A 12961-nucleotide genomic window follows, 5' to 3' on the forward strand; every position below is an offset into this window, starting at 1 on the left:
GGACTCACCAACTCTGATTTTAGGCAGTATCAGAGTTATTAGTAGTGGTATCAGTATTGGAACAACTGTAATTGTGTAGCCTAAACCTGATGTAGCATGCTCCTCTGTGCTATGGACATCTGTTGTCCAAAAACTATTGACTTGCAACATTGTTAATCCTTCCCTTAAGAATTCAACTGTAACACATTTAACAGCCAAGCCCAAAATTGGCTGTTTATGTAGGTGCAGGGGATTGTAAATTGTAAATTGTGCTTTCCCTATGAAATAAAGTGGAAATAATAAAGGGAACATTTAACAGAGCTGGGAGTACTACGGAGACAGAAATTTCAGTTGCAGTATTAGACTCAGAACCTGGACAACAAAGATGTGCATGTGTACCTTGATTGTCTGAAAACACATCAGTGAGCAAAATCATTGCACTGGCTGACAATGAACATAGAAGTTATAGTTTACTTTGAGTCAGTGACTCATTCTTTGGTCTGCTGCTGTAAATACTTACCAATGCACCAAATCCGTGGTCCCTAGTACAAGCCCTATTTACTCCTGTTTCAGTGATGTTTGCTAAAAGCCACAACAACAAAAATATAGAATAACTAAGTTCCACCTCAAAATGTTCAAAGAGTCACAAATAAAAAGACAAATTTTAGTCTAAATGGTTTTGTCTTTCACCAGCTACACTAAATTCTTGCCTCTGATCATGTTACTCCCCTCCTTGGATTGAGTGAAGCACCATGGCTGCTCAGTTAGTTGTAAAAGATTATGCAGTTTATTGAAATTTTAGTAATTGTCATCAGTAATATAAATTGCTCATGGTAGTACCAAGATGAATAATCATGATCATTCCTTCTATGAAAATAATGATTATTATAGCTCTAATTGCGCAGCCCTAACAGGTACAGTGTATCTTATCGATATTAACCCATGCTGATAGTTTGATTTATGAATAGCCTGCTCACTACCTTTCCTCCTTCGCCCATAAAGGGACCATTTAAGAGTCATCTTAATGCTATAATCATTGATGCATACTTCCTTGGCGAGCTGTTCTAAGGGGTAGCCTGTGTTTGGACTGTGTGAGTGCAGGCTAATGAAGGTATTTTATGAAATATTGATCAGGCCTCAGCAGCAACATAAGAAGCAGGGGGCTGCTGGGGGGCAGCGGATGGAGACGGAGAAAAAAAAAAACAAGGTTAATACAGGAAGAAAGAGGCTTTCCAGCTCAATAAATCATGTCAAATGCAGAGGCAAGGGATTTTAAGTGCAAAAGAAGCACAATTTCAGCGTTGAGCTGCGTGAAAAGGGTCAGTGGACACGATGAGCAGAGGCATCTTCCTGTGTGCTGTAATGAGTTCCTCATCTGTCCTCCAGAGAAATCAAAATGAAATATTGGATATCTAAGTCAGTGTTTGCCATGTCTTATTACACTGGCAACTGCTGGGTTTCATTTAGGCATCCTCTTGCTTTCCTTTGTTGTTTTTTCTTTGTCATGGTGAGGCAGTAGGGTTTATTATTAGCTGCAGTACATCTACTGTCTGAGTGAGTCTGTCATTTTCTAACTTTCCACCAACCCAAGGTCATTTGTTTGTTCTGTTGGCACTCATTCACCAGTAGATCCTGTACCCTGCTACAGTCCTGCACAAGCTTTGTTTTTGTCATCGCTCCGCTACTGTGCTTATAATGCATGCTTTGTTCTTTCTGGAAAAGCTCATTTGTCATCAGGCTGGGGGGATCACAATGTCTGATTATTGAGTCCTAGTCTTTTACCCTGTGAAATAAAAATAAAACACATTTTGGTCAACAGGATGTTCTTAGCAAATGACACACATTTTTAACACTATGTTTTATTTTGTTTTACAGTTGCACCAGTGGTATCGATAATTGGAATTGATAAAAATTGGTATGTGGGTCAAGAGAATGTGAAGTTCACCTGTGGTGCCAAAGCCAACCCTCCTGCACGGCACTTCTCATGGACCAGGTCAGTGTCCCCAACAGTTGCCTTCTTGTGGATTTTAACTTCTCATCATAAGTTTTCGTTTTTTCCCAGAATTTAGCAGCATATTGTATTCTTCTAAAGGTTTTGCAGGCTTAGGCAAACTTGCACTTCAGCTGTACATGTTTAAATTTGGTCTTTTGGGGTCAATGAGATGATGCTGTAAGCGATGTTCCTAGCGACTAGTTTCTCTGACATTTAGATAGAAGTTAAAACTTTGACTAGTCAACTAGTCTAGAAGGAAGGAAACACTCAGAAAACAGTTCAAATTGGGCACAATCAACAAGGCTAATAAACATCATCCGATAAAATATTGTTGTGTATGAATATTATAAGAGCCATTTGAAATTACATTTTTTAATAAACAAATCATATTATAAATGTTGAAATGTGTGTGACACTTGTATTATGAACATTGTGCATTTTTTGTAACAACTCAGTGAAAGTTAACAGTAAAAGTTAACAAATAACATTTATTTAATGTGTGATTTATTGCCGGACTCATCTCCAAACAAACACAAATGTGGTAATTCTCTTGCATTAGTGTAAATGCAAATTGACACACACACAGCCAGGCTTTTCGGGTTCTCCTGTACACCCAAAAGCACCTCTTGTTCAGCCTAGCAAGAAGACATCCAGCTGGCGTAAGCGTGTGAGGCTCTGACATACTTCATGTGTTAAACGTACGCAGACAGCTGCAGACTTGTGCCGGCTGCGTGGATGTGTTTCCATCTAGGAGAGCGCACGTGTGTGTGTGTGTGTGAGTGTGTGTGTGTGTGTGTGTGTGTGTGTGTGTGTGTGTGTGTGTGTTTGTGTGTGTCAAAGAGACTAGTTGACTAATCGTGCACATCCATAGCCTCGCCCTAATGATGGGCCTTTGAGGGGTCTCATTTCTTTGTATGCTTGTCTTCCCCTGAAAGTCAGCCACCTAATACTTATTATGTCACAACAGGCTGACACATTTTGTTAAAGTGTCTTGCAAATGCAGCGACCAACTCCATCCCAAATTCAGGAGACACAACAGTTAAATCTAATCTGCTGTAAAAGACGATCAGACAGCCCTTGTCAACTGATAAACTTGGGAATAACATTTAACATTTGTCTTCAGGTTGTCAGCAGCTAGTGTTAAATAGATTCAATGACATGATCCGGACCGCTAAAAAAGCCATTGTAGAATGTAAATAATGGGAGCCAAGCAGTTCATCACATGTTCAAGTAAAATCTCACTTCCACAGTTTACTGGATTGTAATGAAACATGGTTGGGTTTACCACTGGTATTTAGTGATGGTGAGTTTTGTTTTTCCTATGATTGTTTTGCTGATCAGCAGTTGAGTGACAAGCAGGCAAAAGGAGCATGTTTGTTGAGTAATATTGCAGCAAATACTATGTGATGATCTGCTGCTGTTTGGTCCAGGCTTCAGACAAACTTAAATAAGGCAGCAGAATGAAGAATCGTCTGTCTATAAATTACCTCCAGCTTGACTTTTGGAGCCCGGACACTGGAGCTGTTGAATGCACTGCTGCACCCATTGGGAAGTCTCCCTGCTATAAATAAAAGACTCCAAATGGTTCATGCATCAGAGCAACACTGGCCTATTGGCAGCTCTTTGTCATCATCTTACTTTGAAAACAAGAAAAATGGTCTCATTTGAACTGACAGCAGTTCAAATGAGACCTGCTGTAAAGTCTAGTAAAGTCTAGACAGCCAAGCTCTTTATTTTCGTTTTTGCTCTGACGTTGAAACCTTGTGTTACTGTAAAAAAAGCTTTTCCCCCACAACCGATGGAACTGCAGTCAGCTCAAATTACCACAGTCATGTGATCATATAATAGGTGCAGCAGGCCTACGAATTGTACATTCAACACAACCGTCAGGACAGTGACATTACTGCAGTACTTTAAAACAGTAATAATGTGTTTCTTTGAGTGTCTATGTGTGATTCATGTAATGTTTCATTTCTGCACAGGTTGGATGGATTGATGCCGGAGGGTGTTGACATATCAAACAATAGCTTTGCTTTCAATCGCCCGTTGGAGCGCAATGACTCTGGAGTGTACCGCTGTGAAGTGATAAACGACATTGGTCTCCGCAGTCAGGATGTAAACTTTTGGGTACAAGGTACGGTTTGACTTTTACACCCTTTGCTATTGGATGCTTTTTTTCTGTTTACTGAAGGTGAGACAGCCCAGGTGAAAACAGTTTTTTCAATCACTCATCAATTTTGATCATTTGGGCTATTTTGCTCACCTAATATGTATTTTGTCAGACCAATGCAAAGAAAATGTCCAAAATATACATTTAGGCTTTTATTTTAGCTCAGAGTTTTTTTCTTGAAATTGATGCAAAAGCACATATTCAATTAGATAATGTTTAATTTGCATTTTTAAACATAAATTGTGAAAAAACTTTACCCTAGGGTCTTATTTTTGGTGTAAAAATGTATGGAATTTACTTTTAAGTTCGTTTTCTCAAAAATATTTTTTTTTTCATACTGTGAACCAAAAATCTCATCTTCAGTAGCACTTATATATATAAATGTTCCAATTTTACTCCTATCTATATTCTGAAGGTTTCTATAAAGTGGTTTGTTCACATATCAATTAATAGCATGATTTATAGAACATTTTATTCCTAAAAGCGTAGCAAAAATGTGACTTTTTATGGCTGTTGTCAGTATTTCTAACAGAGTGACAAACAGATGTCCATAATTCTCTTTTTCCCACTGTAAATAATCAACTGGGAATATTCATGGTAATATTTACACGTCAAATTTTTCCCTAGTTTCTCATTTTTGTCTAAAAATGTATAGAATATTACAAAATGAGCTCAAACTGTGAGCCAAAAATATCTCCACTTCACTTGCACTTACATATACCAAACTTCCCTTTTTTTCCTATATTCTATATTCTCAAAGTTTGTACAGATGGGTTTCATGCATGTATCATTCACAGCCTGATTTATATAACATTTTATTCCTTATTCCTCCATTTTATGGCTGTTGTTACATCATTTGCATATGTAAACACAAAATTTCAAAAAACTTGTAATACAAAAATTTGATACTCTTCATATAAAAATCAGCCGTAGAAGTTTCATGGTGAAACCTATTAGTTAAAATTTTACCCTATTCACCTGTACTGTTTCTCCCCTTACATAAATTACCTTTAACACCCCTGGTTAAAAGAGCAATCTGTGCCTTTTGACATTCATCGCGGCCCTCTGATGTAAGATTACCCTCTCAGTACGATCAGCCTTCAGTTCAACGCTTCTAGCAGAGCTAAGCCTTCGTATAAATGTCCCTGCCCAGATCCACTTTCACACATTCCTGGCAACAGAGGAGCACGGAGAGCAGATAAAGAGTATCAGTACCAAACGTTTCCACTGTTGTGGTTTTGGCAATATTAGATTCTCCGATAAGGAAGAGGGTGTTTACCCCTGCTGGTTCAGCAAACTATGCACCCACGTAGCCTTGCTCTTTGTTTTCTTTAAGGTCGGATTTCACAGCAGGACATAATGAATTGTGTTCACAGATTTGCAGTACACATAAGTATGTCTGCGGTTGTTATTCAACAGTATATTGATCTATTAAAGTTGTATGATATGTGATTAAGTTTATTGCAACACTTGATGGATTTAAACTAATGGCCAGAGAGTGGACTTCCCTTGATAGTCGAAACGTCTATCTAACCAGTGCCTACCCCCCCCCCTCCCCGTGAAGCTCCACCAAATGACCAAGTTTATGTAATTTGGAGGAGTTTTGCTGGCTCTTGGGGCTTTTGCTTGGACTATAGGCTGTAATTTAGTATTCTCGTTTTGCGTTTGCCCGCCGCCAGCCTCTGCCACAAAAAGTATACAGCTGATTGAGGGACACACTCGCCCTACTCTCTCTTTCTGTTAAACTCGGTCCAGAATCCGATTAAATTGTAAAACTAGGGTGTGTTGATCGTATATAAATATATATAAATGAAGAATATGTTACTGCACTGCCTATTTCTCTCCTAAAATGTTTTCAGAAACATATTTTGATGCCCCATTTCGCTGTAATGGTGCTTCCTGCATAGTGAAATCCGAGGCTAAAAAAACTGTAGCACAAGGTCCAACCAGCCGCCACACGGACCATTCCACATTACGTCACCCCACCAGCTGGAGCATAGCATTGTGGTTGTTGTAGGATTTCAACCTTTTGAGCAAAAGCGTCTTTTGTCTGTTTTCCGTCTTTCTACTGCAGAGACGGCCTAGTTTTGTGTGAGGTCCTTTATATCAGTGAAATACTTCTTTTAATCACCGTAAGGGGTTTCCCTGCATTTGGATTTCTGAATGCTGTTGGTTCAGTGGCATAAATCCTTGTCAGAAAACTTGCAGCGTATTTAACTACTCCCGTCTGCTCCCACTGTCTGTCCATGGTTTGCTACTTGAGTTCATTATTGTAATGTCAGGGCGTGGATCCTGAGAACTCTGCATCTCTTTTTGTTTTCATTTCTCCTCTGCTCCTTTTAATCCTTTTCCAAACAAAGCAACTGCTGCTCTTGGACACGTACGCTGCTAACACACACAATCCCTTTCGTTTCTCACTGTTGAGAGGAAAAGAGCTGGAGAAGCCCCAAAAAGGGGCTGTCAGGCTCCATCTGTGTTCAGGCCTGGTTTGGAGTCCTGCTCCAAACGAAAGCACAGCTGACATCCTGTCCAAGTCGGACTTGCACTGAGCAATTATCTTGCTTCTCTTGTCAGATATTAAGACTTGGGCATGCGGCCTCTCACTTCCATCCCCTGTGGAGATGGCCAGGTTGAGCTCAGCTATATTCCCTCCCCCCGCTGCGGGCTGCTCAGTGTAGCTGTTTCACATTCCCAGTTGTCTGTGCAGCCTTGTGGTTTTTGGCTGCTCGTCTCTCCGATGATCAGCTACATGGTTGCAGATGCTCACAACCCCACGAGTTTAAAATGTCGTGCTGCAGGGTGGGATTGATAGTGACTGACGAAGGATTGCTAGTGTATCAGTTCACTGACCTTGATCCGTCTGTGTTATCCTCGTTCATGCTTTCACTTTAGCCCTGATCCTTCAGGCTCACACACAGTGTGTAATTGCAGGTAATAGAGAACCCCAGTAATGAGTCCTAAAACCCGGAAATCCGGTAGTATTTCAGCACCTGCGGTTCCCTCGTCTCAAAGTCAATGGGTTTGCTGAATGGGTTTTCGGTTACATGCCTGAAAAAACATCTATGGTTAACACAAGCTCAAGAGAGTTTCACGTTTTGTTCTACGACATAAAATACCCTAGTATATACCCCACTTGTGAACTTTGAAGCTTTTATGTTTCTTGAAAAAGGTAGTTGCTAACAAGTGACTAAAAGGGACTACAGGACCACATCAAGCCAAACTGCGCCAAACATGGCTTCACAACCTCACAGCGCTAGCGACACGACTAGGGCTGTACCCAACTCAGAATTATGCTCGTCGAATCAGATTCAGAAGTTCACTACAAATATCTGATGACTTGTTTTGTTTTTGTCTTTATTCATGTAATATCAAACAAAAGCCAGATACTGTATTATTATTAGTTGCTGTAAGCATAGATGCAGTTCCATGTATCAAAGAGCATTGTAAAAGTCAGTCGCAGCAAAATCTGGGGCCAAAAATGTCCCCAGTCGTACACAGCACAGCGCACTGACTTATTTTTTAAAAAAGACATAACGACTGCTCGACTTGAGGCAATCTCAGTCGACTGAGAGGTCTAGACTGATGCTTCGAATCTCAGACCGTAAAGTGGCAGCCTTAGACACAACCATGGTGTAGTTTGTTATAGCCTAGCATTAGTTTCTAACTTCTGTCGACTGCATTTTGGCTTCAGAAATCCTAAAGGTGGTGTACATTTTTGAAGATTATCTTGCTTAACAAAATGTGTAAGTATGATAAACTTTTATTAACCACAGAGCTTGTGTTCTGCAATGATCTGAAATCCAATGGAAAAATCCCATAGGCTTTTTGATGAGAAAACAAGGGAGCTGGTAGCTTCGTGGCACACAGAAAAACATCATTTCTGGGGCACTCTATTAGACTCTTACACAAGTTGTGGAAATTATTACAGCTCTACAGGGAATCCGGTTTTGATAACTAGTACTTGAAAACCTCCTGGAGACGCAGGCCTCTATTAGTGTGAGCCATTTTGCTTTGTAGTCAGGACTTTGATGTGCCGACGCAGAGATTGACTCACGGTATCAGGCTGCTCTTAGCCCCAGAGGCTGGAGGTCAAAATGGAGACTCTCATCCCGACCTTGAGCTCCTTGCCGCCCTCCTTTCCTCCCCGACTCTGGCTGCAATCACAAACGCCGGCCACTGGAGGACAAATCAGATGCAGGAACCTCACATCGATCACACAGTGTTTCATCTTCTCACATGACTTCCCCACAGCAGGGCTTAAGAAGAAAGCAGAGGGAGCCAATCACACTCACTCAGATGCTCATGAGTGCATGTCATCTGTCCTCCGATCCCTCTACGTCTCTCTCTCCTGCACACACACACACAACGACATGTAGCACTTAACCTCTCTCTGCCCCTCTCATTTCCTCCTTTTTGCTCTACAGCACAGCTTTCAACAGATTCTTTAGTCTCAGGAGAGGCATGCCTCTGCTCCAACACTGCACCGTGTTGCTATAAATTAATCGAAGAACCATTCACACTTGCTTCGCCAATCGTTACAGAACATAAAGTGTGGTCTTTCTCCTCTTTATTTTTATGACTCCTCACTCGATCTGCTGTCCCTCCTCCCTGTTTAAATCTTTCCATCATGTTCGCTCTGCAGATCCTCCCCCCACCACGGCTGCCCCCAGCACCACCGCATCCCTCCTCCACGACACCTCTCGAACCGGCACTGCTGATGATCAGCGGAGAGCCCTGTTCACCTCCCCAACCCTGGCCTCCTTTCCTGACAGCAGCTTGGGTACTATAGTCGGCGGGGCTGTTGGTGGAGTCTTATTCCTGATTCTCTTGCTGATCCTTGGTGGCGCCTGCTACATGCGTCAGCGCAGGACCTTCAGAGGAGACTACTACACCAAACAGTACCTGGGGCCCTCCGACATGCAGAAGGAGTCTCAGCTGGACGTGCTGCAGCCTCATGAGCTGCAGGAGGTCTACGGAGATAAGACGAGCAAAGGCAGCCAGGAGCTGAAACCCAAACTGGGTGGAGACATCATTTACCCGGACTACACCCCTGACCACAAGGATAGGGATGACTGGGCTGACAGGGGGGACGGCCACAGGGGTCACAAGGAGGGAAACTACTACCCAGATCACTACAACACCCAAAACATGCACCCGTGTGGGCCTCCTGTGCACAGCACCATAGTGAACAACGGCTCCCCCTACCTCCCGGAGGACTGCTATGACAATGGCACAGACAGCGACTATGTGTCCCACATGGACGGATCTGTGATCTCACGCAGGGAGTGGTACGTCTGAGGGAACAAGTGAAGGAAAAAAAACGGCCAAATGACTGACTGAGAATGATTTAACAAGTGACAGATATAAATATCATTAAAAGTGTCATTTCAGTTAAAGGATGGATACAACTTCTCAGCTCAGTTTCACAATGAGCTCTTTGAACAATACTGCTCTGCCTTGATTGTAACCACTTAACCTTAAGGACGTGTGTGGATTGTATTTCACTTCTGTAGCATTTCAAGGAGCTACAAATAAGCTGGAACAGTGATAGCATCTGTGTCAGCTTAAGAGGCTTTGGCATACAGTGAAGTTTCAACTGATGTGAATGAGGTTTTGTATTCCACTTGTTTGTGTTTGCACCTGTCTTTAACGCAGGTCACAGGTCAGGTGTTCAAACCCTTGTTAGTGAAGTATTTATACCCCTGACCGACTGAGCTCCCATAAAACCTCGCGACTTCTGTGGCATTTTCACAACGGCCCCTCAATTGCTTACAGCGTTTTCATACTGTTGAAATGTTCATCATGGCTGCAACCAGTATTTAAACAAATTATACTGCATGCTTAAAAAAAAAAAAACAACGCGTATCATCAAGTTAAAGGGAAGGTTCACCAGTCACATGATTAAAAGGGAGAATTGCATTGTTTTGAGGGAAAAGTAAACTGACTGATGCTAGTACAGTACAAAGAAAAGCCCTGGTAAACCTCTGATTAAGTTCTTCAGTGGCTTTTGCAGACTCACAGTATTTTTTGTAAATTATTCATGGAATGGTAACACTGTCACCTGACAGAGAGAGAGGCCACTGGAACTACTACAGCTTCAGTTTAGCTGATTTATTTTACAAATGTCTCTTTTGTCAAAGTTGTAATCTTTAAGATTTCTGTCCTTGTTGATTTTGCTACATTCATGGTTACTGCAGTACCAGCACGTGTGGTTTAACCCTTTGAAACCTGGATGGACATCAGTTTCCTTGTGCCGCATTCAGACGCCTTTTACAAGTATTTAAACCTCTTAAATGTGAGCACATTGGTTTGATTTCTTTCAAAAAATTAGGAGAAAAAACAATGAGCAACATGGCATGAAATGTATCGCAAACTGCCAAAAAAATTTAAAAAATAAATGTGAAAATGACCTGAAAATCTGCTTTAAGAAAAAGAGAGAGAATCACTGGGGGGAAAAAATCAAATAACTAGAAAAGTACATATATCAACATCAAGAAAACAATATTTAAAGCAGTCATTTCCTGCTTTTGTTCTTTTTTTCTTTGTGCTAATTTCAGGTCATTTTATGTTAAATTTTTATACATTTCTCACTAATTTTTGGGCCATTTCTTATTACATTATTTATTACCTTTGTCCCTGTTTTTGTGAGAAATCAAGCCAATTCGCTCAGGTTTCAAAGTAGAAAACACTCTGCAAGCAGATTCTTTCCAAGAGAAGAAACTGGTGTTTCTGATGCAGCCAAACAAACTGACTTTTTAATAAAGATGTCAGTCACAAATAATTGCAACTGCAATCGGATTTCAGGAGTTTTTACACAACAGCAGGTGTGCTTCTTGTCACCTGCAGCTTAATACCTGCTCACTGCTCCTTCTACTTCCATTAGTGGCTTATAAACAGTAAGAATGATTGGCCAACAAAAAAAAGATGAAAAAGATGTCTTGTTTTGTTGAAACATTTTTAATGAACAGTCACAGACAGCTCTAACCACAGTGACAAATACTTCCTCGTAGGTGCTTCACAATAAAAGCCAGCCCATCTTGCTCGTGGAATAAGTTTTGAAACAGCAGCGGTAGGAAACAGCCGCAACTTATCACAGCTCTGACTCAGTGTAAAGGAATGCAAATAGTGAGGCTGACATTAATAACATAAAATTGTGCTGGACTACATGCAGGCATTGTTTTTTCTGAATCCATCTTGTTTAGGAAGGCGATCTAGTGTGGGAATGGCTGTACAACATGCTAAATGGGTCCCGTTGTAGCTAATAGGAAGTAAACAGGGACCAAAGCCGTTGCCCTAGCAACAGAACAGCAGTGAAACAGTCTGTAGGCCGAAGCACTGTAACGTCATGCAAACAATGACAGTCACTTAAATGTTGACAGTTGGCAATAGATTTAAACGGCTGAGAAATGTAAAATTGGCAAACTTGTTTATTTCAGTTGTCCTTTTAGCCAAAACTTTAACGTTTAAAGATATAGAGTTAACTGCGGCTTGTTTTATGTACTGTGTTGCTCTGCTAGCATCTTTGATGAACCAAAAGTAGGCACCTAAAAAAATCATATGAGTGTAAGTGTACACTATATTTGGGATATTTTCTCCTCTTTACCTTGCACACTAACCTATCTGGTAGACGTGCAACTCCTGTGTTCTGCTTAGTAATATTACTGTTAACTACTGTCTGTGTAGTTTGGCAGTCTTAATGTAACTGCTATAATCAGCAAGGTCAGGTGGTGAAAATATTCTAAATATAAGCGTAAACTTAGCTTTTTTTAGGTGGCTAAAATCGAATCAATTCAGAAAGCACTTGCTCCGTGCCATTTGATTTTATGTACGTCATGCGAGTGTTTTCTATGCAGAAGTGATTGTAAATAAACATTGTGATTTGGACCATAGAGACTTAAATACTGTCGCAAGAAAGGTAGGTAAGGCAGCTTTATTTGCATGGAACATTTCAACAGGACAATTTAAAGTGCTTTAGAGAGCAATTAAATATACTGAACTACAATTAATAAGTACAATGATGAGATATTAAAGGTAAAATTATTATTTCAAATAAAAATCATTAAGAATAGCAAAACTGTCAACAAGAGGTGCAAAGATAAAAAGATTTCTCAAAATGATTTTAAATCAAGTTTAAGGATAAGTTTGCAGTCACGACAGGGTGGAGAAGATAAATAGTATTAAAACTAAAAATTTGATCTCATGAAAATCTTACTGAAATGTGTTAATCCAGTCACTTTCTTGCCGTTTAAAAGCGCAGCTCGGTTATTACAGTTGTCAGCAAACATCAAAGGAGGCCTACCAGGCTTGGGCCCTCTCCACTTATCCATGATAACAGGCTGCCTCACTGTCTATCCCATTTTGCCTCCTCTGTATCCTCTGATTTCTGTCTGCACACAAACACCAATTGGTCATTATAGTTTTTATTTTAAACGTGGGATCAAAGCAATGAGATATAAATACCAGATGTGACTATCACAGCTGTCATCATCCGACGCTATGTGGCTCCATAAACCACCAACAGTTTCACTGCTCCCGCTCGACACTCCGCAGTCGTGATTCATGATGGTGAAAGGCAAAAAAAAAAAGGTCAGAGAGCTTAGAAAAAAAGGAGCACTAATAAACTGATCCTTCAGATTTAGTTTGTGAGCGTTTGAAGTATGATTGCGCGAATACCTCACAGCACAGTTGGAAACATTGTGAGCGGCTGACATCACTACTGATCACAGAACAGGCTATAATGTTGGGGTTTGGCTCTTCGGCAGCTCCTCTGAGGATACACAGCGATCATGGAAAGTAGAAATTTAATCCATGAGTGAAAA

The 12961-nt window shown here is 40.7% G+C and overlaps 1 protein-coding gene across 2 annotated transcripts in view; it reads left to right on the forward strand.

Moving 5' to 3' along the window:
- LOC121942796 (nectin-3-like protein) overlaps positions 1-10407 on the forward strand; it is a 42381-nt gene extending 31974 nt beyond the window's left edge. For both annotated transcript variants that reach the window (XM_042486054.1, XM_042486055.1), the window contains exons 4-6: positions 1855-1972; positions 3955-4106; positions 8785-10407. In XM_042486054.1, coding sequence (XP_042341988.1) covers positions 1855-1972; positions 3955-4106; positions 8785-9440 — 926 coding nt within the window. In that variant the 3' untranslated portion in view covers positions 9441-10407. The remainder of the gene's footprint in view (positions 1-1854; positions 1973-3954; positions 4107-8784) is intronic.
- Positions 10408-12961: the final 2554 nt, after the last annotated feature.

Source organism: Plectropomus leopardus, chromosome 5 (genome assembly GCF_008729295.1).
Source record: "Plectropomus leopardus isolate mb chromosome 5, YSFRI_Pleo_2.0, whole genome shotgun sequence".
Lineage (NCBI taxonomy): Eukaryota > Metazoa > Chordata > Actinopteri > Perciformes > Serranidae > Plectropomus > Plectropomus leopardus.